At 43.4% G+C, this 24,962-nt stretch overlaps 2 protein-coding genes across 7 annotated transcripts in view; one reads left to right on the top strand and one right to left on the bottom strand.

Moving 5' to 3' along the window:
* The window catches only part of csf3a (colony stimulating factor 3 (granulocyte) a), a 5,010-nt gene extending 111 nt beyond the window's left edge, over positions 1–4,899 (bottom strand). The window contains exons 1-5 of one of the 3 annotated variants that reach the window (XM_049013152.1): positions 4,721–4,899; positions 2,461–2,627; positions 1,439–1,534; positions 1,185–1,325; positions 1–912 (exon numbers count right to left, since the gene is read on the bottom strand). The exon at positions 1–912 is cut by the window's left edge and continues 111 nt beyond it. In XM_049013152.1, the coding sequence (XP_048869109.1) occupies positions 724–912; positions 1,185–1,325; positions 1,439–1,534; positions 2,461–2,565 (531 nt within the window). In that variant the 5' untranslated portion in view covers positions 2,566–2,627; positions 4,721–4,899 and the 3' untranslated portion in view covers positions 1–723. Of the gene's footprint in view, positions 913–1,184; positions 1,326–1,438; positions 1,535–2,460; positions 2,628–2,889; positions 2,988–3,216; positions 3,328–4,720 lie in introns of those variants that run through there. The other 2 variants (XM_049013150.1, XM_049013151.1) reach the window with 2 other exon arrangements.
* A 5,535-nt stretch (positions 4,900–10,434) lies between these two features.
* Positions 10,435–24,399, top strand: kat7b (K(lysine) acetyltransferase 7b). 4 transcript variants are annotated; one of them, XM_049013122.1, is made up of 15 exons: positions 10,435–10,640; positions 11,876–12,023; positions 13,767–13,943; positions 16,631–16,870; positions 18,842–18,924; positions 19,027–19,116; positions 19,286–19,384; positions 19,520–19,609; positions 20,183–20,374; positions 20,733–20,822; positions 21,093–21,233; positions 21,398–21,491; positions 21,830–21,976; positions 22,160–22,266; positions 22,365–24,399. In XM_049013122.1, exons 1-15 carry the CDS (start codon positions 10,626–10,628, stop codon positions 22,464–22,466), a joined length of 1,815 nt encoding a protein of 604 aa, XP_048869079.1. In that variant the 5' UTR covers positions 10,435–10,625; the 3' UTR covers positions 22,467–24,399. The 4 variants fall into 4 exon arrangements, with proteins under 4 accessions (XP_048869079.1, XP_048869078.1, XP_048869081.1 ...); XM_049013121.1 differs by having other exon boundaries at positions 19,520–19,630; XM_049013124.1 differs by having other exon boundaries at positions 13,767–13,976; positions 19,520–19,630.
* The last annotated feature ends 563 nt before the right edge of the window (positions 24,400–24,962 follow it).

Genomic DNA, 24,962 nt, shown 5'->3' with positions numbered 1-24,962 from the left:
CAACATTATATGCATAAAATGGTTTTATAATGAAAACATTTCACAGATTAGCCCAGTGGACTGATTTAGTAGATACTACTGACTGTCAGAATTCTGCCCTCAGGGCACTACTGTAACTTTCCTCCAGCAGAGGTTGAATGTGTCATCATTATGGAGGATAAACAAAATATTGCGTAATACAAAAGATCTGGAGGCATGCTGTCATGGTGAAAATGGACTGAAGGCTGGTGGAGTTCCAGGGGGTGGTCTGCTGGAGGACTTCTCATCAAAATGTCTCAACTTCGTCAATAAAATATGTGGCCATTTAAGGGCCAAGTTGTCTAAGTCACCTTGACTAAAAAGCAACTGCTGAATGAAAATACAGGACAGTTACTGTCCATTTTACAGAATGCTAACAGCAATTTTATCCTACTGACCTATTCTGATTTCTGTTTACATTTCATGAAATTTGTGAGCATAACAAAGATGAACATAAATAAAATGCAATAAATAAAAATGCAAAATAAATAAAGATAAATAAAAAACAAATAAATAAATTTTCAATCATTAGGTACAATATCAAAAACACCGAAGAAATGAAGGAAATATAGACGGAAAACATCCTCCATGGGTTAGAAAACATGTTGAGCTGATTTTCTTCTTCTTAATTCAAATCTAATTTCCGAGCAGTTTGGTAATAAGTATTTATCGAGCTGAGGTAGCTCTTCAGGAGACACCCCCACCTCACACTGCTAGGCCCGGTTTCTCCTTGGCCATGTCCCGCAGACTGCGGAAAAAGTTCTGAGTAAAGTCCCTCAGCTGAGCCAGGATCCGATGGGTGGCAACTTGGACCTCATAATCCCCAGTAAGACGGGAGTCCAATCCTGAGTCTTTGTACTGCACTGTGGTCTCCATTTCAGCCAGCTGACGCATCTGAGGAACAGGGACATGCCAGTCACACACATAATCAAGCCACGCCTCGTCAGCTCTACAACACAGCCTAAACCAAAGGACTTTCACCCGACCCAATGATTTTGTTCTGTAGGTGGGGCAACACGTGGGCTTCAATTCTGATTGGCACTGTAGGGATCTAGTTGTATAACGTGAACGTCACAAATTGCATTTTCCTCTCTTGAGTTTCCAGAGAGTATCACTTTAACAAAACAGGTTCATACCATCACCGTCCTGCTGACAAGAAGACTCACCTTGTGGATCTGAGCTGAAAGGTCTCTGACGTCAGCCTGAAGATCTCTCAGCTTTTCTGGAGAGGATGCTCGGTCACCAACGACCTTCAGAAGGTCTTGGTACATCTCAAGTCCCTCAGCCATTCGGTCTAGACACATTTTCTGAAGAGAAAGGTGTGATGAGTTCAAAACGGCTTCCTTCAAACTCCTGTCAAGACACTTCTTCAAACAAACATGAACAAGATTTTATCTTCTTTTATTTTATTTGCACTCACCACTGTGAAGCTGGCAGAGATTTCCTCCAGCATTGGGGCAGATGGGATTGCTAGAACTGTCACCATATAATCCAGGTTTTTTGGCTCACTGTTGGGCTGCAGAGTCAAAGTCGGAAAAAATTAAGAATGATACAACAGAAACAGGGAAATGTACTGCTGGACTGGCAGAGACTGTCACACACTGGATAACATCACCAAGGGACTGCCACACACTGGATAACATCACCAAGGGACTGCTACACACTGGATAACATAACCCTGATTAAGCACCAGTGAGAACAGCATAAGGAGCTCCTGCTTTCAGAAGTTTCAGCAACATTTTAGCTAACCAGTCCCTCGAATTGAGCAGAACTTCATACACTATCTTGCCTTCAGTGCATTTGCAATGACGCAGAAAGCGTTAAAATGTGCCGGGAGTCCTTTACTTAACGTATGCTTGATGATATATATGCTAAGCGCAGATGGACTGTAATCATAAACCAACTTCGACTAATTCACCAAGTAACATTAATTGGTCACCGAAAATCACCGAAAATAAAATGCATAATATTTATTGCTTTTAACTATACAGATTCAAAGCATTGTTATCAAAGTGAAGTAAATTTCATATAGTGAAAACAAATGTGCGTTATTATACGGCTATAACCCAAAAGGACATCGACGACTAGGGAAAAAAACGGGACATGACATATTTATAAGGCAGTTTAATGATCAGAAATAGCACAGGTCTTTTTCATGCTCAAATTCCTTTTTTTTAGAAGAAGACCAAAGAGATTGGTTAAGATAACTGCACACGATAAAACTGCACAATCCTCCATATATAACATCCTTATTGGCTAATAAAAATGTTATCTCTGAGTTATTGAAGCACGAAACTCTGCGTCACTGGCATTCTGCATGGGGACAGCGGCGCTCCGCGCACCATCCATAGCCCGACGCACTAGCCTTCAGTGCATTTGCTTTGAACAACAAGCAAATCCCATTTTTGATATTTTTCTTTTTGTGTCACTGCTCTTACTCACCTCGGAGTTGACGGGCGCCTTGTCCGCTGCACGGATGTCGCCCAGGATTTTGTTGACGAGACTCTGGCTCTGCTTCAGCGCTCGTCTGAACTCTGCGCCTTCCATGAAGAAGTACTCCGGAACAGGGGCCGGGTGGATGGGAGCGCACAGCCAGATTAGCAGAACAACTGCAAGAGAAATGTTGCCACTGATTATTAACTGCTACGAGAGATTGGCATTGACTGCGAGAGAACGACGTTATAAATAGATCGCGCAAATAAGTTCGAGGCGCCAGTGAGAAGTTACGTCAAATGGACTGTCGCTCTTCCAGGCTTTGCCTTAAGAGAGCCGCTGTAACATGATCAACCTAAAAAACACTCAGCGTTCGGTCTGAATTCCAAGGGGAGGGGGGTTATCGCAGATAAAGGTAAACGGAGAAGAAGTGCATACGTAGTGACAGATTGAATATTCATCTTCTGAATTCAGGTTTGGTCGTAATCGTTGACCATGCACAGCTGCGAACTGGCAGTCATTTACAATGGATTCTTTTTACAAGCACTGCAAAGAATTTAGATACCGTCTAACCTTTCATACAACACCGAAACACGTGCACGACACTTGCAAAAAAAAATAACCAGTATAACTGGTACCGGGCACCTTTTACATTATTCTAACAGCTGTCGTCTTCTGTTGGATAAAAAAAGATGTTACAATGAAGAAATCAGATTGCAATGGTCAGTCATGGCAATCAGGAGCAACACAGAAAAACAAACTTACTGAAGAGAAACATTCTGGCTGTTGTGCCTGCTAGTGATTATTCAGAGGCAGTTATCGATGTTGTTGTGAGTCTATGTTTTGTAGCGTCTTTGGATTTAGTTTTATAAACCCCAAATTTGGGAATTCCACTGACATCATATGGCCTATGAGCTCAAAGGAAGTGGACTCACACTTAATCAACCCTGTTAAAAATCATATCCACTATCAGGAAGAGTTGGGTAACGCAGTAGTTTCCTTTCTTTTCCTTGGTTTTCACATGTGCCAATATTCTTTCATCCTGGATGTCTTTTGTCCCCCAAGCCATACAGCTCAACAACGTGTCACACAGACGGTGTATAAAGTTTATATATATTTCATATTTACGTTTTATATTTTGCATATCCCATATATATTACAGTGTATAGATTATATATTTCATATATACCTTTTATATTTTATATTTACATTTTTGTTATGTATATTACATCTATCTATCTATCTATCTATCTATCTATCTATCATCCATTTATATAACATTCCACTTACTCTGATTATTTAATTAATTACACATTACAATTCTATAATCCCATTCTTGATGGTACTGAAATAATTTGTCATAGCACTATATGCACCAACGAGCTAAAGATTACAACCAGCTACCTAATATGCTGTTGCTCTTCCATGTGCCACCAAAGCAGCTCAAAGGTCCACAGCTCCTTTGCAAATGTCCTACAGTATCCCATCTCCAAGACGTGAGCGTCAGATCCCTTAACTCTTACAGTGTGGAACCACCACGGATCACACAGAACATTCCCTAAAGCATCACACATGCAGTGCAAACTCTTCTCCAGGTAAACGAGGCACATGTACCCAGCCAGCCACACGATGTAGCAGAAAACAGGATTCATTGGGCAAGATGTCCTTCTTCCATTAACTCTAGGTCCGGTCCCGTCATCCACACGCCCACTGTAGGTGCAACCATTGGTGGGCAGGCATTAGCATCGGAACTTTGGCTGGCCTCTGGCTACAGTTCCTCTATTGACTGTTCACTGTGTGTCATGACACATCACTCCCATGACCATCATTATCTGCCATTTGTGCCACAGTTGCCCTTCTCTTGTTTCATACCACAAAGGGATAGGATTCATTCACATCTCCCATTGATGAGCCTTAACCACCGAACACCATGTCACCAGCTTATGGTTTTTCCATCCTCCTCACGCCGTTGTCCGTAGATGCCCACAAGCGTCACCATGAGCACCTCCCATTCCTTGTCATTTCAGAGATGAGTCACGTGGCCATGAAGGCTTCTCTCTTTACACATTCGCTCATGTCTTCAGCCAATGCCTATTTCTGCTGTATCCAACAAGTTGACAAGCATTGACTGTTCGCTCTCAGTCTCACATACCCCAAACCTTGACATGAATGCCCTGTTAAGTGACAGTCGACCTTATGCACTCCGTGTGAGGGTGGTACAGTAATAACAATTGGACTTATCTACATATAGGTTCCTGAATATACTTACACTGATTTCTAGTGCTGATCCCATTGTGTCTGCAGTCATCCTCCACCTTAGATGAACTCTCAGGTTACTGGGTTTTATGGAAAATGAATTTTGTTCATGAAAGTAACCTTTGTATGTGGTAATTCCCTTTAAGAAAGTATACATAGCATTACCCACTGTTAAACATGCCAGCCTACCTGGGGTGATACTGAAATGAGTAATTAAAACCTGTATAACTTTTACCAGGGTGGGGTCTCTTTACGTAAGCCAAGCTGGGGTCTGTTTAAACTTGCTGACTGTTGGGGGGGGGGGGGGGGGGGGGGGGCAGATTGAGTCTCCTTCCGCATCGTCATTTTGTCTGATTTGCAAGCATGACATCCCAGGAGATTTACAGCTTACGTCCATGAGGGTTACAAAACGTGAGCCTCAGGGGTAAACCATGAGACCTGACGCCTATGCAGTGTGCTGCTGTACAAAGCCTCTAAAACTATTAAGTAGTATGAATGACAAGGGATTGACTTGGTCGGTGTAAAACTTGTGTTTCTGCAATTTTTAGCCTCAAGCACTACTGCAAAAAAGGCAAGCTAGCCACACAAATTTTGGTTAAAGGGTTTCAGGGTTTAATTTGATAATTACTAAACTGTAAAACTGCACAACAATGGATGTAATGTTAAGGCACTAGAATACATTCAATAGACTGCAGTTACGTATGAAAATGACTTTCTATGTTACATTTAATTCAAAACAATTAATTAAGAATTGCCAATGAAAACTAAACATGAAAACAGTTTATTGCAGGGTGCCAGTGAAGTATATATTTTTCTGAGTACAGAATTTAACTGAAGTAAAGTTTCCTTTAGTTCTGGATTTAATGATTATTATAACATTAGACAGTGTTGTTATTACTAAATTACCAGACACAGATACATAACAACATAATTGTGTGTCAGGAGTAGGGGCCGTCTGGGAAGTAGGGGCCCTCTGGGGAGTAGTGGCCCTCTGTGGAGTAGGGGCCCTCTGGGGAGTAGGAGCCCTCTGGGGAGTAGGGGCCCTCTGAGGAGTAGTGGCCGTCTGGGGAGTAGGGGCCCTCTGGGGAGTAGTGGCCGTCTGGGGAGTAGGGGCCCTCTGGGGAGTAGTGGCCGTCTGGGGAGTAGGGGCCATCTATGGGGTTGTAGGGGCCAGCTGGGGAGTAGGGGCCCTCTGGGGAGTAGTGGCCATCTGGGGAGTAGGAGCCCTCTGGGGAGTAGTGGCCGTCTGGGGAGTAGTGGCCGTCTGGGGAGTAGTGGCTGTCTGGGGAGCAGGGGCCCTCTGGGGAGTAGTTGCCCTCTGGGGAGTAGTGGCCGTCTGGGGAGAAGGGGCCCTCTGGGGAGTAGGGGCCCTCTGGGGAGTAGGAGCCCTCTGGGGAGTAGTGGCCGTCTGGGGAGTAGTGGCCCTCTGGGGAGTAGGGGCCCTCTGGGGAGTAGGGGCCCTCTGGGGAGTAGGGGCCGTCTGGGGAGTTGGGGCCAGCTGGGGAGAAGGGGCCCTCTGGGGAGTAGGGGCCCTCTGGGGAGTAGGGGCCCTCTGGGGAGTAGGAGCCCTCTGGGGAGTAGTGGCCGTCTGGGGAGTAGTGGCCCTCTGGGGAGTAGGGGCCCTCTGGGGAGTAGGGGCCCTCTGGGGAGTAGGAGCCCTCTGGGGAGTAGTGGCCGTCTGGGGAGTAGGGGCCCTCTGGGGAGTAGTGGTCAGCTGGGGAGTAGAGGCCCTCTGGGAAGTAGTGGCCGTCTGGGGAGTTGGGGCCATCTGGGAAGTAGTGGCCGTCTGGAGAGTAGTGGCCGTCTAGGGAGTAGGGGCCATCTGGGGAGTAGAGGCCAGCTGGGGAGTAGGGGCCAGCTGGGGAGTAGGGCCCGTCTGGGGAATAGGGGCCCTCTGGGGAATAGGGAGCCTCTGGGGAGTAGGCTTACATTGTAGCCCTTCCGACAGATAGTGGTCATTCTAGCTTGTATGTTGCCCTGGGTAATCCCACGCCCCTTTGGGTGTAGGTTTGGTTTCAACATTGGTAGGGACCGTATCAGCACCCAACCTCCTAAACACATGCGCTACTCCCACAATACTGCAAGGGACATGTCACAACCATCCATACCCAAAGAGGGGGTACACAAGATATGTAAATAAAGAAATCAGAAAAAGTAGGGTAGAAGCTGCTGCAGCCCCCGGGGGATTATGGGAAACTGTCATCATCATCCTCTGCCATCTCCTTGGCAAGTTGGAAATCTTGCTGCTCCCTCTCAAGTCGCTCCTGTTAAGCCGACACAAGTCAAACTATGACACTAATACAAATTTCAAGGCACAAATAACTTCTCTGATAAGACTGACTTCCTTTAAGGCTGGATATTAGCTGCTCTTCTTATATTATGCATCTGACTGTAAAAAAAACGATTATTTCTTCAGACACTCCAGCACTACTAACTTGCTTTACACAAGACTGCCACCTTGTGGCAGCCTTTGCTCATGACCTCTTTACTAAAACACCACAGGCTAAGTTCCCAATTGGGCCATATGTAGGACTTTGGGGGGAGATAACCTGTGCACCCAAAGGTAATTCTCAGCACCTTGCATTAAGCTTTCATTTTAAGTCCATGCAAGAGCATGGTTAAGCAGGGTGACCACGTGCAGTAGGCGTGCAGGAAGCTGCAGCACAAGGGGAGCCAGGGAGCAATGCTGGTTTGGTGCGTGTTACACTGCACTCACAATGGACGCACTGAACTGAAGTAAAGTACAACTGGAAGAAAAGAACAACAGCAAAGGAAGGTAACTGTTGTGTCCCAGAGTAATTATTTCAGCATACATTCTCTGCATGATTTTCACCTGAGTATGACTAAGTTCCTTATTTTCTAGTACTTTTGAGTTACCAAGAATTGATCCATCCTTCAATCGATCTTCCGCTACTCATCTGGGTCCAGGTCTCTGGGGCAGCAGTGTGAGCAGAGATGCCCAGACTTCCCTCCCCCCAGCCGCCTCCTCCAGCTCCTCCAGAGGGGTCATAAGGTACCTGAGAGCCAGCCGAGGGATTTAATAACACTAGTGTGCCCTGGGTCTGCCCTGGGGTCTCCTCCCAGTTGGACATGTCTGAAACCCCTCCCCAAAGAGGTGTCCAGGAGGCATTCTAGACAGATACCTAAACCACCTCAGCTGGCTCCTTTTGATACAGAGGAGCAACAGTAGTACTTTGAGTCCCTCCCAAACGTCTGAGCTTCTCACCCTATCTCTCAGACACTCAGCAAAAGAAGCTCATATCCCCAATCTTGGTCCTACCCAAAGATCATGACCTTAGGTAAGAATAATGCAGATTGATTGGTAAACTGATGGCTTTGCTTCTGGTTCTGATCTCTTTTCCCAATACAATGACCAATACAATGTCCAGATAACTGCTGATGCTGCACCGATCCTCCTGTTCATCTCCCACTCTATTCTTCGCTCACTCATGAACAGGATCCCAGGATACTTAAACTCCTCCGCTTCAGGCAGTAACTCATCCGCAGCCTCGAGTGGGAAATCCACCCTTTTATGGTGGAGAACCATGGCCTCAGACTTTCAACTGCTGATTCTCATCCCAGCTGCTTTACACTCTGCTGCAAACCGCCCCAGTGCACAATGCAGGTGACAGCAGTCAGCAGGACCACATTATCCGCAAATTGCAAAGATGCGATCCTCCAGTCTCCAAGTCAGACTTACTGCAGGCAATGCAAACCAAACTCTTGCTCTGGTTATACAAGGACTTGCAACAGCAGACTCAGCCCCCCATACTCTCAAAGCACCCCCCACAGGACCCATCCAAAAGACACAATTGTATGCCCTTTCCAAGTCCACAAAAGCATGTACACTGGTTGGGTAAACTCATTTGAACCATCCAGTAGCTTGGTGAGGGAAACCTTTCCACTGAATAGATTTTGAACTACCTCAGTGACCTCAGCCCCAGTTATGTTCCATGACCTCACCAAACTCCATGACGGCACCAGATATGGGGACTGCCAGCACGAAGGGCACCAGCATTCTCATGGCCACAGCTCTACACCTCCGGCCAAGTGATTAAGGCATGGAACATGGCTCATACAGGCTGAATGTCTCCACCTGCTTTCGGAATGTAAGTGAAGTTGGGCCAGAGGTGCAAGTTGAAGACCTCCTGAATAGGGGCCTCTGCCAAACACTCCCAGCACACTTTAACTAGACAAGTCTGTCCTGCATTCTCCCCTGCCATCTGATCCAACTCACCAACAGGTTGTGATCAACTGACAGCTCAGCTCCTCTCTTCACTTGAGTGCCCAAGACACATGGTTGCAGATCTGCGGATACGACTACAAAATCGATCATCGAGCTACAGCGTAGGGTGCTAGGTGCATTGAACACGCTTGCGCTTGAACGTGGTATTCATTATAGAATAGCTAGCACAGAAGTCCAATGACAGAGCACCAACAGAGTTCAGATTGAGCAGGTTGTTCCTCCCAATCACACCCTTCCAGATTTCACTGTCATTACCCACCCCTCTCGTTCAGCATGGGGAACTCCAGCATATTGGTGCCAAACCGGGGGACTAGGAGTAGACACACACCTGCCCAGTGCCTCTCACATAGGGCAACTCCAGAGTGGAAAGAATCCAGCCCCTTTTTCAGGGGTTGCTTCCAGTGCCCATGCTGTACATTTTTGGTGAACCCGACTATACATAGATGGAATCACCCTACCTTCCACAATAGCTCAGGCTTGTTTGCCAACAGAGAAGTTGCATTTCATGTCTCGTAGATGAGAAACAGTCCGGCTTTAACTTATCAATCAAATGATCAAAAGTGGTGATTAATCAGAGATAAATCACCATAGAAGCTATGCCGGCATGTTTACAATCGAAATGTTTTGGCAAAGAAGAAAAGGTGTTTTATGCTTATTTTCTGAACTGCCTCCACAAAAGAATCTGGTTCATTGAGTAAAATTTAACAAAATTTTCCAAGCATTCATTTCTTGTTTTTACAACATACATACAGTACAATAGAAACATCGTAGGCCTACTTAAGTTGTTTTGCAGTGTTTTAACAAATTACACATTGTGAATCTGAAATCTCATTCCTTATAAGCTTATTGTAGCCCTATACAGTAGGCCTATATATTCACCTCTACCTAAACTTTTTTCAAATCTTGCTCTCACTACCCACTGTCATACATGCCAATCTAGCTGAAGTGAAAACAATTAGCTGGATGCTAAAAACTTGTAGGTCTTTAAGTTGTCGATCGGGTTGGGGGCTGCGACGGTAAGAGTTGTTAACTAGGAGGTGGCGACAGTAAAGCCGTCAACCGGAACGATTCTCATTTCACGTCTGCTTTATAGCACATACTGTATAGTCAGGCATATTGACCGGTTGAAGCGCACGGCAGCCCGTGAGAATTAGAGCAAATCAACTCTAACAACGTTAACATCAGTGTGATTCCACACCCATTGGATATTTAATCCCACCGAGCCCCCTTTTTCCAGCCAATCTATCCAAGACCTTGTTGACCAATTCTTTTTCGTTGTTTATATGAACTTCCTTAACCCTACCAAACGGGTGTTATCAGCTCCGCCAGCAATACTTTCAATACATATGAATATGTCACTATCCGAATCAGTAATACAAAGTGCAGTTACGGTGCTTGATCCCTTTAGTTCAAGTGACAACAACGCGCGAAAATAAAGCGCATATGTCGCGCGCATTGCAAACACCCCCATTCCCTTCTTCCCCGCTCTCGCCGGAAGTGAGGACTGGGAGCGGAAAAGTAGCCCGTGTGCGGCGCTAATCGCTGCACAGTTACAGACTAAAACAGCAACAACAACCGCAACGGCAGTCAGAATACGCCGTCTGGCGTTATATTCGCTTCGGAGCACTTTAACACTCCGAAAATAGGGTTCTGTCAGCAACCCGAGAAAACCATGCCGCGCAGAAAGGTAAGACTGCGTTAATACTGTCCTCGCGGCTAGCAGACGAGCTAAAAACAAAATGGCAAAAATAGCATTTCCATATAATTATTGCTCATAATGTCTTTATTGTTGAAATGTATATATAACCGAGTGGAGATTTCACTGTAAGTGCAGTCACGGGTCCAAGCGGTACAGGAGTTTTATGTTATCAAACGTTTTGTCTGAGGCGTGAGAGACATTCATTGAGCTCACACGCCCACCAGCGAGTGAAGCCCTTGCTTCGGTGGCGGGGTTTGCGACAAGCCCATCAGTAGAACATATACAATTCAGCTCCAGGCTTCAGTTGCGGCCTAGTAGGCGGTCTGATTTCAGTACGTCGTGATTGGGTATTGTATAGGTAAACGAAACTATGAGTGGTGGAAGTGGTTGTATGTAACCCGATTAGCCCACCCCCTTTCTTTTTTGATTGGTTCCTTTCTTCTTCGGCGCCACAGTTGGATTGTAATAGTAGGTCCGAGGCTAATATGGCGAAGGATGCGTAACATTCGTTGCCCTACATTAATCGTGTGCTACATAGTAATACTGTAGAATTGTACAGAGACATTTTGTCTGCGAAAAGTTTATACTGCCTTTTTAATCATGCTCAATGCAGGCATGTTTCATGTGCGATTACTTTGTTTACTGTCATTGTAAGTTACTCCTTTGTGCCGCAGGAATATTTAGGCAAATATGATGGCCGTATTTGCTTTAACATAATTAATACCGCCACCTAATGTCTGAATTTTAATGTTCTGGATTTGAACCAGTACGAAATATACAATTACTATATAATATATATATAATTATATAATTATTTGGTGTCTGATTATTACGCTTATCTTTGCTTCACGTATGCAGTGTATTGAATATGGTGTACCAAAGCCCCACTTTAGTAAATGGTCCTAATAATTAAATAGTAATAGTATATAGTAATTTAAATGTGGGAAATCATTGTCAAAAACATTGGCTGGGTTACCGTATAAATTCTATCAAATTTTGTTGAAAGTTTTGGAATTTGGGAAGTTTTCCTGAAATTTACAAAGACAGTTGAACACGATTAATAATGTTTTGCGATGGTGTAGATTTGGGTATGGACGGAAGGGACATGTCCATACCGATGTTGCGTTAGTACTCTGTGAGTTGAAGGGGGCGGTAAGTTGGGGGATGATTTGGTCCCCTGTCAGTGTTGCAGCCAAACTTACGCCCTTGACATTTTGCCTCAGAGGACTGCCGGAAGCAGCTCGGACGGCACCGAAGATTCAGACTCATCCGCTGATCTGGAGCACACGGACAGCTCTGAGAGCGATGTGAACACGCGCAAAAACACTCGTCTAACTCGTGCCTCCGTGCGCCTTAGCCAGAGCTCCCAAGGTACGTCTTTTTTTTGTAGCAAGTCACATACTTGAAGTATGTCTTGCTGTTGTATTGCTGTGCTGTGAGACCTTGCAGCATGATGCCAGAAATGTCTTATCTGAGAGACATTGTACAACTTTTTCAGTTTCAAGATAACTTTTTTTTCTCTTGCCTCTTGTATGCCTTATACTGCTGTTCTGAAAACGGTGGTCTTAAAATGGAAGTTGATCCTCAGGTTGCATAGCAAATGATGCGTAATTCTCTGCTGCTGTATTAAGGCATTGCCCCATGTTGTCAGAGCATGCATAGTCTTTTCAGAATTTTGTCCAGGCTACAGTCGGTTGCATATAAATTCTTGTTGGTTTAATGAGGACAGGATTAATTATGGAATTTATGTGGTGTTTTCTTGTGCTAGTACTGGCACTGATGTCTTCTTGCTCTTCTAGGTCTCTTATTGGCCTTATTCACCCTTTAGAGCCATTTGTATGGATTGGTATGTCACTAAATGATGTATAACTATATTCCCAATTGACACAGTTTGGGAGTGTGCTATTTTCAAAAGCTATGGCGATTCATTTCATCAACCTGTGAGTGACTGCGTTGTTGGTTGGTTGCAACAATAAGTTATTGCATCATTGTCTAAATGGGGTCTCCTGCATTTCTCTGGTTTCTGATTTATTCTCATTCTCCTGTCAAATGAGGAAAGATCAGAATTATGTGATCTTTGTTAATAAAAGGAGGTGCTAGTGACACAGAATAGCATTTCTATAGTTAAAAATTGGTATATTCCAAACCACCGGTATATCAGAAGTATGGTAGGTATGTACAGCGTTCATGCTGTGACTTCATTTATTCAAGCATTGTGTCACGTATCATTTTCATTTTAAATTCTGTAAAGTTGATGCATTCAGCATCCACTGATTTCCGTAGTGTCACCTGTAAGCGCATCAGCAGTGGTACTTCTCTAGCTGGTGCAGCTGTGAGTAAGTATTAGATGCTGTCGGTGCAGACATCAAAGTTGAGGAAATTAGGAGAAGGAAGAGGATGCCACACTGACTTCAAAATGAAAATGGTAACTTGCTTTGTGAGATCTTGGGTCTGGAGCTTATGGTGCCAGAGGTGCGTGAGTGACTCGGTGAAAACGGTGCAGAAGACAGATTTTGTGCAGCACTACAGTGATCAGAAACTGAGCGTATGGTGAGGGGCCCGGGCCATTTAAACTCCAGCAGCATGTCCATTAACAAATACGGTGCTGTTTAGTCCGTTTGGGGGCTTTTCATTTGTGAGCACCCGGAAATAAAATGTGTCCTGTGTGCTTGTTAAATTTCTTAAATGCTGATAATCAGTTTTTTTTTTTGATGAGAAAATCAAAAAGCCAAGGGTATTTTACAAGCAGTTTACAGTGACAGGCTTATGGTGACACCACCTGTGTTTAAGATTGTGATGTGAACTTGAGTCTTGCCGTAAAAGCCTTGTGATCAACTAATATAATACTGTAAAACAGTACGAGCTGCTGCAGTTCTTATTTTTATTTTTTTAAATTTGTCATTTACTTATTCTTAGGATCAATGGTCAGGCAGGCTTTAGAATACATACATTACAGGTTAGGCTTTAGAATACATAAATTACTATACTTTCATGACGCGACCCATTAATTAAAAGTAGCGGTCATCAATATTTCTAAGACTAACATGACTCAGTGCTCAACCCCAAGGTTGGAAGCAGAAGATGTCTGTTAAAATGTAAAGGCTTTCTTTTTAGATTCCAGTCCAGTCCGGAACGTACCGGCCCTGGGTTCAGAAGATGCCGCCTTTTCCACCAGGCGCGTGACCCGTAGCCAACAACAGGGGGCACCAGTTACCCCCAAGAAATACCCCCTTCGGCAGAGTCGCTCCTCTGGGTCCGACACGGAGCAGGCGGTGGACGACTCAGACAGGGGTAGGCGACGGGGCTCCAGAACGAGCCGGAGGAGTCAGCATCGCCACACACTCTTCACCCCGCAGTCTAGCTCCCTCCATACTACAGTTTCCTCAGCTCTCCTGGGAACTCAGTTCTCACCACCCAAAATTGATCAGCTTCTTTCTATTTTGTTTTTCTCCCATTTTGTAGTTCGGAATTAAATAAGTGATACTGGGGAGACCAATGAAGCTAGTTCAGAGTGTTAAGTTTATGTGCCAAGCTAGTGTATTTTTAATAGCAAATACTTAAACTGTAAGGTAATTATAATAAAATATGCAAAAATTTTAACCTGGCATATCACAACTCCATTCTGTAGTAAAATGGATATGTTAAAATGTGGACAACCCAATTTGCCTGCGTGTTTTACCATTTGGGATTTAGTTAAATCTAAAGGTTTTATCTTTAGCGTACAGGGAAGGTCTTCAGATCTGAAGTAGCATCTGTTGGTGCCCCACTTAAAATGGCCACTGAAATCCGCTGGCTTCACCTAGATCTCAGAAACGGCTTCCCTTTTGAAGAGTCCTAGTTTGAGTTAAACGGATATTCTCAATTCACAGAGCAATTGGAAGCTGGATGCCAGTCCCAATGACTTAAAACTTTACATCGGTTATTTTTTAAGGATCCATCCCAAAATAACTATTCACTGATTAGACAAATGAATTGGAACATCATTATCTGGGAATACCTTGAATTAACAGAAATTGTCAGTGACATCAATTTACATATCAGTAGTTTAAGATTGTCAGTTCAAAATGTTAATCTTGAACAACAGCATTTTAGTGTCTGCTGAAAAGATGCTGAATCCTTGTTTAATTAGGACTCTTCCCCAGTCCCAAGTCCACACATTATTCTGAGATCAGATCACCAGCAATGATTTCCAAAATCTAAAAGCCCAGTCGCCAAGCTTACTGCTCGAGTCTGACACACAAGGACACTTTGAGTCCCACTGACACTCATCCATGATGTCATTCTTGTGGCTTTTTGGCTCCCTGTTCTCTTTCTTTGGCTTGCCTTTTGCCCCACCTAGAACTGAGTTCTTGTATTTTCCCGTGCTGTCTCCTACTGATCATAGACACAGTACATCATCTTGTGCTACACATGGCTGTACTGAAATGCATTGCTCTTTGTTTTCCCACTCTGCCTTGTCTCTATTAAAACTGGGGAAGGTGTGATGGTACTGCATATGTTTGAAAATTATTTCAGGGCCACATGATCCAGTTAACATTCTTGGTGACTTCATACTCTAAGGTTCTTATGCCATAAGGTGTATCAGATGAAAGCTTCCCTGAAAGCAAAAGTTCTGACAAACTCAAATTACGTGATTCCTTCTGATAGGTAAGTGGAGCTAATGATGTGAATACTTTTGCAACAAAGCAGCACCTAATCCTTGCTTAATAAGAAACCAGTTCAGTTTCAATCAAATGCATAATCAATTTCCAGAAATGTCTTCCGATGAATATTTAAGCACTTCTTAGCATTCCCTGCAATCAGCAAAAACATTTTTGTTTCACCTAAACTACTGTGTTAATTGATCATGACGTGCAAAGAGTTGCCTGACGTGGTCTTTGGAAGTGCAGCTTTAAGATTAAAAAATTTCAGTGGAAAACGTGTGCTCGGTCTTTATCCTTTTCGATACATGGTGAGCATGTCTTATTGCTGTTATTGGGCACTGGGGAACTTTGCGTACCTGAGAAATAATAAGTGGTGTATTCACATTTTCAAGTACTTTGAAACCATTTAGGTGTGGGTTTTTATTTTTTTATTTTTTTTTTGCAAACTGCCGGCTCTTTGTGAATGCCACTGTGGTGCATTTTTGAGAGTGACATCAGTTGTATATAAATTGTGGAATCTTAAATTTAGAACTTTGGGACACCAGCTGTGATATAAGTATGTTTCTTTAGCCAATTCATCTGAACAACTGCAATGAATTTTGCAATGAATGGTGGTTTTCTGAATTCTGGGTTTCCTCTGTCGTCCATAGGATTCTCAGGGTTGTTGGTATATTGCATTTTGTGGCATAAGATACCTTGGTGTATAAAAACGAATTCTGATAAAGAATGCGGTCAAGTCCTGGATGTTGAAAGCAAATATATTTCGGTACATAAGGGGCATATTGCTGAGAGTGCAGCCTCATGACGCTCTTTGGTTGCTCAGCAGATCATTGCAGGGCAGCCAACCAGAGTTGGTTCTTGGAAATAACTGTGCAGAAGCACTTCAAGCTCTGGAATTTAAAGGACATTGCTAGTTTAAAAATAGGATTTAGTTCTTTGCTTAAAACCAGTTATGACAACTATAGAGTAGAACAGATCAAAGCTATTATAGATATCTTTTTGGTAAGTTTGATTATTTTTTTTTTTTAAATTTGACTACGATTATGATTCATGAAAGTATTCTTCCAATGGCTGGAGTATGAGGGAGTGTATCTGCATGTCATTGTCACAGTGACTTCTTGGATACCGCTATCGAGTGTGTGCACATTAGCCGTGTGAATGGACTAGTGAAGTGCCCACCTTCCCACAAAGAGCAACTGTCATGTATGCTGAACATAGCGTCTTGTCTTTTATTGCGCACTGCAGAAGGTTCCTCTCTCGTGCTTTGTGAGTGTCCGCCTGTCTTTTCCCACAGTCCCAACATTTCTTTCTTCCTCTTTCATCCTGACGCACCAGACCTCAAGCATGCCGTCGATCACGATGAGTCTCCGCCTCGGACGCCCACTGGCAACGCTCCGTCGTCAGAGTCCGACATTGACATCTCGAGCCCTAATGCCTCCCATGACGAAAGCTTAGCCAAGGACATGTCCCACAAAGACTCCGGCAGTGACCTCTCCCATCGGCCCAAGCGCCGCCGCTTCCACGAGAGCTATAACTTCAACATGAAGTGTCCAACTCCAGGCTGCAACTCATTAGGTAATGCAAAGGCTTCCAGCCTGTTCCTCAAGGAACGTCTATGTTCCTCAAAGTATATCCATGTTTCTGCAGTATTTCTGGGTACAATGTCATGGGATGCATGTCCTTTGCTTGCAGATAGAATTAAACTGTCAGTATAGTGGAATGGGCGATGCAAATATTTGTTTTGAGAAGCAATACAAGTACCCTCTTTAAGAAGATCAAAGCATACACAGCTATTTTTTTTGTAGAACAAACATAAGCGCATACAGATTAACAATGACATAATGAATAGTTTGGTAATCTAAGTCACGCACTTAATATGATGAAAAAGAAACTGCAAATACAGAGGCAAACTAAAATCAGTCCTATTCTACCCCTCTCCCCGAAGTGCTATTTTCCTGAAATTTGTCATAACTGTCATTAATAATGTACCTGATCCTTTCCAAATGGAGGGTTTTTAACGAAGTTGTTGACCAGAGATTGAATGCTGACGCCTCTTATTTTTTCCTGAGCAAAATAATGAGTTTTTTTTTTTCATGTAACTGGAGGGTCTTGCTGTTAGTTATGCAGATATTTACTAGTGTGATTAACACCAGGAAGAATTTTGGTGTGGGTTTATTAGGAATTAATTATTTTTAATCAAGCTTTCTGAAATAAATCAGAGGCTGTGTGAATAATGCTGACCCAGTGGACTCGCGGAAATGGGCATGTTCAGCATGAGGCTGCAGGCAATATGAAATGTAAGCAGTTATCAAATAAGGGTAATTCACTTCTTTTTAAGACGTACTTGCCATGAGCAAACAAAACAGGTGATGCATATTCTAGCATCTTAATACTGGAAGAGACCGACTACCTCCAAATGCTTGGTCACAACTATCTTTCTTCAAAATGACAATGTCTTTTTTTTTTTTTTTTTGGTTTAAACATTACACTAAGCGAACAAGGTGGAAAGATTTCCAAATGTTTTGTTCTGGAACATAATTCGGTATAGCTTAAACGACTGCTCATGAGACCATTGACTTTACCCAACAAAGGTCTTTTCATCCATCCATTTTCTCTATCCACTTATTCTGTTCACGGGAGGTGGGGGGGGGGGGGGGGGGCAGCACCTATGAGCCCAAGGAAGGAAGTAACCCAGGTGCACCTACCCATCACAGGGCACACTCACACACGCCCACCTGTGTGCAGTTTGGTAACTCCAGTTAACCTCAGCATGTTTTTTGGTCTGTTGGGGGGGTGGTGGGCGAGCCAGAACCCCCAGACGAAACCACACCATAACGCGGGGAGAACATGCAAACTCCACACAGCCATGGCAGAAACTCGAACCCTGGTCCAAGATGTGTGAGGCAACAGCGTTAACCACTGCACCACCATGCTGCTCCTGTGCCTCTTTATATATAGTACAGATACATTGGCTATGAGAGATGTTCAGTGTGTTCTCTGTCTTTCTAAATAACAGTGTGTTTGAGACGCAATTACAGTAAATATTGATGAATAATGTGTAGCCGTAATTGTGCCGGGGCCAGTTAATACCATTCAGGTTTTATTTGGGTATGTGAAAGATCTCATGTTTGGTAGAAACATTGTTGAGAGCCTTAAGTACTGCATCTACGCTCCACCCCAGCCATAGTATTTTTTTTGTCAGCATTGTTCTCCTATACCATGTAAATACTTGTGTGTGTGTGTGTGTGTGTGTGTGTGTGTGTGTATATATATATTATTCAGTGTGGGAGTACAGAACCTTTGTTTTGCTGTACTCAGTGTACGCCTCCATCTATCCCTAAGTACTTATCTGCAGTCCTGCTGAACTTGATGCCTGGACCCAGAAGCACATGGACACACACATGTTAACGCTGGCAATCGTGAGAAACCATTTCTGCTGCAGCTTTTTTTGGACTGAGAGGAAACTGAGGTATACTTGATAGACAAATGACATACTTTAATAGTGATTACTGAGAAGAGCGTTTTGTTGTTTTGACATTTCTGCAGGTCATCTAACGGGAAAACATGAGAGGCATTTTTCCATTTCTGGATGCCCTCTGTACCATAACCTGTCTGCAGATGAGTGCAAGGTACGTGTTTCACTTTACTGGCAGGTATCCATTTGCAATAAGAGCTACAGCCGCTGAGAATGTAAACCATCCGGGTTGAATAATCACCTTCCTTTCCTGTAGGTTCGAGCTACTAGCCGTGACAAGCAAGTGGAAGAGAGGACGCTTTCGCACCGGCAGGATGAAAACAACAGACATGCTACTCGCCACCAGGTATTCTATAGGGGGCGGTATCACTCAGTTTGGCATGGGATGTGGATTCACTGATGGCCTGTAACTGTAAACCATGAGAAGTGTGCCGTCCTCATTTGGCAAGGAGGATTGATGTGATATGTTGCACTTGGCTGTACGCTTGTAAACAGTTGTGTGCCGTCATCACCAGGCACCGACGGAGAGGCAGGTGAGGTACAAGGAGAAGGTGACAGAAATGAGGAAGAAGAGGAATGCAGGGCTCCTTAAAGAGCAGAAGGAGAAGTACATGGTAAGGCTGGAGTCTGGGGTTACTGACCATCTTGGCCGCTTGTGATACAGGCATAACATGCAGATGCACACACTTCCTGCTGCTGTGATTGAACTGAAAAGAGTCCTTTCTCACTTGACTTCTTGATCTTCCCAGGAGCACCAGCAGACCCACGGCAACACCAGAGAGCCTCTTCTTGAGAACATCACTAGTGATTATGACCTGGAGCTCTTTAGAAAAGCCCAGGCACGTGCTTCAGAGGATCTTGTAAGAGAGACGACTCATTATCTCCTCTCTTTTCCTCCTCCTCTTGCCTTTAGCTTGTAGTGACACCTTGGGGTGAGCTGGTAGGATGGGCTTGAGTGATGTTTCGCACCATACACTCCTGCGCTCTGTTCAGGGATAACGTACAGAGCTGTTACACAGACCCCGATGACACACATCACAAATTGTCACGCTACTCCTTTGATGCACTGCAACTTACTTTTTTTTTTTGCTTAAGTGGTTTTAACAGAAATAATCTCTAGTATTTCAAGGTCAATAAAATACAAGCCAACCATCCATCCAATCTTCCATCCACATATCCAGTACACGGATGCTGTGTCAGATATGAAAACTCTTTTTCTTCATGAATCCAGTAAATATTGAACCTGATAGGTGCCCATGTGGTGATCACCGAATTTTAAGTAGCTGATGTACTGCGACGTTTTTCCACTCTAATTCCACCGTGAGCCATGGCTCTCCTCCTGGCTCTCTGACACTGTCTGGGTATCTAAGTCTGTTTTCCTCGCCCCTCTCCTCATCTGCCAACGTGCACAGGAGAAACTGCGGCTCCAGGGCCAAATCACTGAGGGGAGCAACATGATCAAGACCATCCTGTTTGGGCGCTATGAGCTGGGCACCTGGTACCACTCGCCTTATCCTGAGGAGTATGCCCGCCTGGGGCGTCTCTACATGTGCGAGTTCTGCCTCAAGTACATGAAGAGCCAGACCATTCTGCGCAGGCACATGGTAAGACAACTCATACTGCTGTCTCATACTGCTTTTGATGTTTAGTAAGGGTAAGACTTTGGTCAGGAGAATATCAGCATTGCTTCTTCACTCACCTCCGCTTCTGTGGTCTCCAGTGATGGCCAAAATAACGCTACACGAACCATTTGCTGTATTTTTTTTTTGCCCCCACTAGATGGCGGTCTTGGATTAATTTGGGGCATGCCTTGAGCCCCTTTTTTTGAACAGGGATCACTATCTAGTGGGGTCAGAACAAACAGTAAATGGTTCTTGAAGTGTCGTTTTGGCCATCATTGGTGGTCACTATTCAGCTATTGCTAATAGACATTCTGTTTGCTCATTTCCAATTTTCCCACAGGCGAAGTGTGTGTGGAAACACCCTCCTGGGGATGAGATCTACCGGAAGGGAGCCATCTCTGTGTTTGAGGTGGACGGCAAGAAAAACAAGGTTAAGAGAGTTTCTAGATTTTCTTTTGTAGTTTGTTAGTCTTTGTTTACCTTGTGGCTGTCTTTAGATGTCATTACAACGCTGCCTTAATTTCATAGATTTTAGGCTTGGTTAGGTTTTTTTTGACTGCACATCCGTTTTTTTCTGCTACTAAGCAGAGCTTGTAAAATAACACTTGCCTCATAGTAACTCTGGTAACGTCTTTAGTCTAATTCTGCTAATTCACAAGAGGAGATGGGGCTCATTCTGACCTGCAGCTTTCCTCCCCAGATTTACTGCCAGAATCTCTGTCTGCTAGCTAAGCTTTTCCTGGACCACAAGACACTGTACTACGACGTAGAGCCATTTCTCTTCTATGTCATGACAGAGGCGGATAACACAGGATGCCATCTCGTTGGGTATTTCTCTAAGGTAGCATTCGGGCCACTGTAGCCCTTCTGCGGTTTATTTCAGATGTCGTGTCTGGTGTTTTTTTTTTTTTTTTTTAGGGATTTTTTTTCTGAGATTTGTAATTTCCACAGGTTTCAGTTTCTGTGCATTAAGGTCTGCTGCCTTTGCTTTAATCTGTCTTTTAGGAGAAGAATTCCTTCCTGAACTATAACGTCTCCTGCATCTTGACAATGCCACAATACATGAGGCAGGGCTACGGCAAGATGCTGATCGATTTCAGTGAGTGTGGCTCGTGTTCCTTCCCTAGCAGTCCATCACTCGTCAGGTGTGAGGTCTGTTGGTCTGTGCAGTTGTCCTTTCGTTTTCATTTTTCCACCCACATTTCAGAAACTTAATTTCCTGTTGAGCGTTTGCCTGTTTAATAGATAAAAGACTAAAGTTTATTCTTTAAAAAAATATATATGATTCGGTTAAACATAATTGGTTTGGAAGTGAGACTTTCTGAAGGATACACTTAGTTTAGGAACGCTGTATAAAATGCCCTTGCCCTGTGCCGGGTACACACAGGACATGTGATGCCTGTAAACAGTGTGCATGCTGTCTGGCGGCTTTCTCAGGTTATCTGCTGTCCAAAGTGGAGGAGAAGGTGGGCTCCCCTGAACGTCCCCTTTCCGACTTGGGCCTCATCAGTTACCGGAGCTACTGGAAGGAGGTGCTGTTACGCTACCTGCACAACTTCCAGGGCAAGGAGATCTCCATCAAAGGTAGATCTAGAGGTCTAGATCTTTAAATGAAACCTGGGTGTCTTGACATTTATTTGTAATTTGAATATTATCTTTATTGTAGAATCTGCTGCTTGATCGTGGAGATTAGTGAAAAAAACAAATTTATATTGCATTGAATTGTGATCGCATTATAGTAGTGTAACCACCTTGGTCCTTTTGCAGAGATCAGCCAAGAGACAGCGGTGAACCCTGTGGATATTGTTAGCACACTCCAGTCCCTCCAGATGCTTAAGTATTGGAAAGGAAAGCACCTCGTCTTAAAGAGACAGGCATGTTCTTTTTCTTTTATACAGTGGTGTTCAGTGGAGTTTAGGATTACAGAAGAACTTGCCACCTCAACTTAGTTGTGTTATCCTTTTGTTTTTAGGACCTAATTGATGAATGGAAAGCTAAGGAGACCAAGAGAGGCAACAACAACAAGACCATTGACCCCAGCTCTTTAAAATGGACCCCACCCAAAGGAACATAGAATTGGCGCACACAACACCTCACCACATAGATCACTGTACCCTACAGATTCCCTCAACAAAACTGTTATCCAGATAGCAAACCAGTCAGTAGTAGGTGTAGAGCTGTCACTGTCATTGAGAGTACGGTTAATGTGGGGGCTGCTCCTGTGAATTATTGAGGGAGGTTTTTGTGCTGTTAGCATGCATTTTCAGTTTTACTACTTTGGGTATCACTACAAGATCACAGTATCCAGTTCCCTCCATACTTCATTTTGCTCTTTGGTTTGTTCTTAGGTTTTGATTTATTTTTTATTTTATTTTTTTTTTAAAGTTCAGCCAAAAGAAACAGAAATGTTGAAGAAAACAATTAGTTTTCATCTTCAAGCCAGATGTTAGACATCTAAATTATTTGTAAAAGACATCATTCTTTAAACCCCTCAGTAATTCATCTGTGATTCAGTTGTAGTGGGTAACGTCCCTTTGGAATACCACTGGAAGAACAGTTTTTTTTGGTCAGATTACTTGTATTGTTCATGTTACTCTTGAATACACGTAAAAGGGAAAGCCCAGAATCAAAGTATTAAGACACCTCCTGTTTTTGTTTTCCCGCCCATTTGTCAGAATGCCGTAATGAAACGTTAAGCTTTAATTTCTGTGGATCCGAGCCCTCAGCAGATTTAGTACCAGGCCTGTAAAATCATCGTCGTTCAGAGTATAAATGTCCGTGAGTGTGGGTGGTTAGCTTTGAGATGCCAGCAGCCTGCACCATGCAGTGTCCAACAGCCCTCATGAAATTGGGGCCATCAGCCAACCATGTCTTCATATTTACTGATACCTAGGATAATTTATTTTTGTTAGGATTGTGGAAGAAGTTAAAATTCAAATAGTCATCTTGCAAAAATAAAAGTTCAATAACACCCCTTGCCCTTCAGCACTTGCATACCACACTTCAAAATATCATTTGCTCCTACCTTTGACATCTGTAGGCATGTATGCTTAATCAGAAAGATTAGCTATATAATGTGCAAATACTACAGGGCTGGTTAACGGTTTCCTTCAGCAAAATGATTGCGTAATAATTTTCTTCCCAATCATCCCATTGGATATTTTTTAGTGTTTTATAATATTGCTGCAGTTTTTTTTTCCTTAGCTATATTTTTTTTCCCCTCCCAAAAATTTGAGTACCAGTATATAAAACAAATAGGGTAACAATTGGCTGCAAACCGAGGAGTCGATGGGGAAAAAAAAATAAGTGAAACGGCAGCAATTTTCTAATACCTTTTTATTGGTTTTTTTTTGTAGTTTTAATATTTTTTTTTTTATCCCTTTTAATGCCGGCATTTTCTTGAGCGCAGTGACGGTGTTTGTCAAGCCGAGATGGTATCTGGTTGTATAATTCACCCTTAGCACAAAGATATAAATGTGAAACACAGAAATCTGTTAACCAAATGTGTATCTGTGAGCTCCATCTTTATCCATGCATTCCCACGGCGCACTCTTGAGAGAGATTGAGCCATCATGCATTTTTGGACATTTTGCTACCTGCTGTACTTTTGAGCTGAGAACTTTAGGCTATAGCTAAGGCTTATGAAGTTGCTAGACTGCATTTTGAAACCTTTTGTTGAGCTCCGTTTGCCCCATACCAGGATAAAATGGTGTGTGCTTCAAGTCACATGGTGTCTTAATATTTTCAGATATGAGCATGTTCCAGGCAGCTAATGATAGTGAAGTTAATGTAGCTTGGCTTCTCCGCAGACTCCGCCTTACTTGTGTATGGATGACTAGAGTAGAACCTTTCCATTTGCCCTTTGCTCTCACGAGGATTGTGGGCACATCTGGGTCTCAGCAGTGATTTATCAGTATCACCGTTACCTATTTTTTTTTTTTTTTTTTTTTTTTTTTTTTTTTGTACCCGCTTTTCCTCAATAAACTGAAAATGGTGAACAAACATTCCCCGGTGGTGTGTTTGGTGGTCACTGAAGCGCTGAACTTGCTACGTTTAACATGCTTTATTTGATGCGGTCTCTACAAATCTTTTCATATCTGTGTAAAATCAAGGTTCGAAATTTAATCTTCCCCGAGGGTCAGAGGAAATCCACTTGATCATGCGGAGTCACTAAAGCAATTTATGTTAAGGTGCTTGCGCAAAGGCTTGATGGTGAAATTACTTTGCTTACCCTAGGATTTGAACCTTCCGTTCATAAGTGTAGTATTCTAACCCACTAAGCCCCAAATACCCCCCCCCCCCCCCCCCAAAGGAAAAAAAAGCTTTGTATGTAGTTAGTGCAGCATTGAGCCGTGACAGTAAACATGCACAGGTCTTGCACTAGCAACCCTTTGCTATGAAGGACACATAGCTAACCACTACACTACCCCCAGTCACTCTGGCTCTCAGTGCTGCCAGCGGTATTAAACAGGCATATGTGAGGGAAATACACATGATGAGTTTGTAAACATTCCTACACTCCGTGCTTTGTGTTGTAATGATGTGGAATCCTATCATGATGCACATTATC

Source organism: Brienomyrus brachyistius, chromosome 5 (assembly GCF_023856365.1).
Source record: "Brienomyrus brachyistius isolate T26 chromosome 5, BBRACH_0.4, whole genome shotgun sequence".
NCBI classification, from domain to species: Eukaryota; Metazoa; Chordata; class Actinopteri; order Osteoglossiformes; family Mormyridae; genus Brienomyrus; species Brienomyrus brachyistius.
This window is presented reverse-complemented; position numbering and strand designations above follow the sequence as displayed.

Coding starts and splice junctions, on each gene's coding strand:
- kat7b (XM_049013124.1), top strand. Junction 20,823..21,092: donor TGGACGGCAAGAAAAACAAG/GTTAAGAGAGTT, acceptor TTTCCTCCCCAG/ATTTACTGCCAGAATCTCTG. Junction 21,492..21,829: donor CAAGATGCTGATCGATTTCA/GTGAGTGTGGCT, acceptor CGGCTTTCTCAG/GTTATCTGCTGTCCAAAGTG.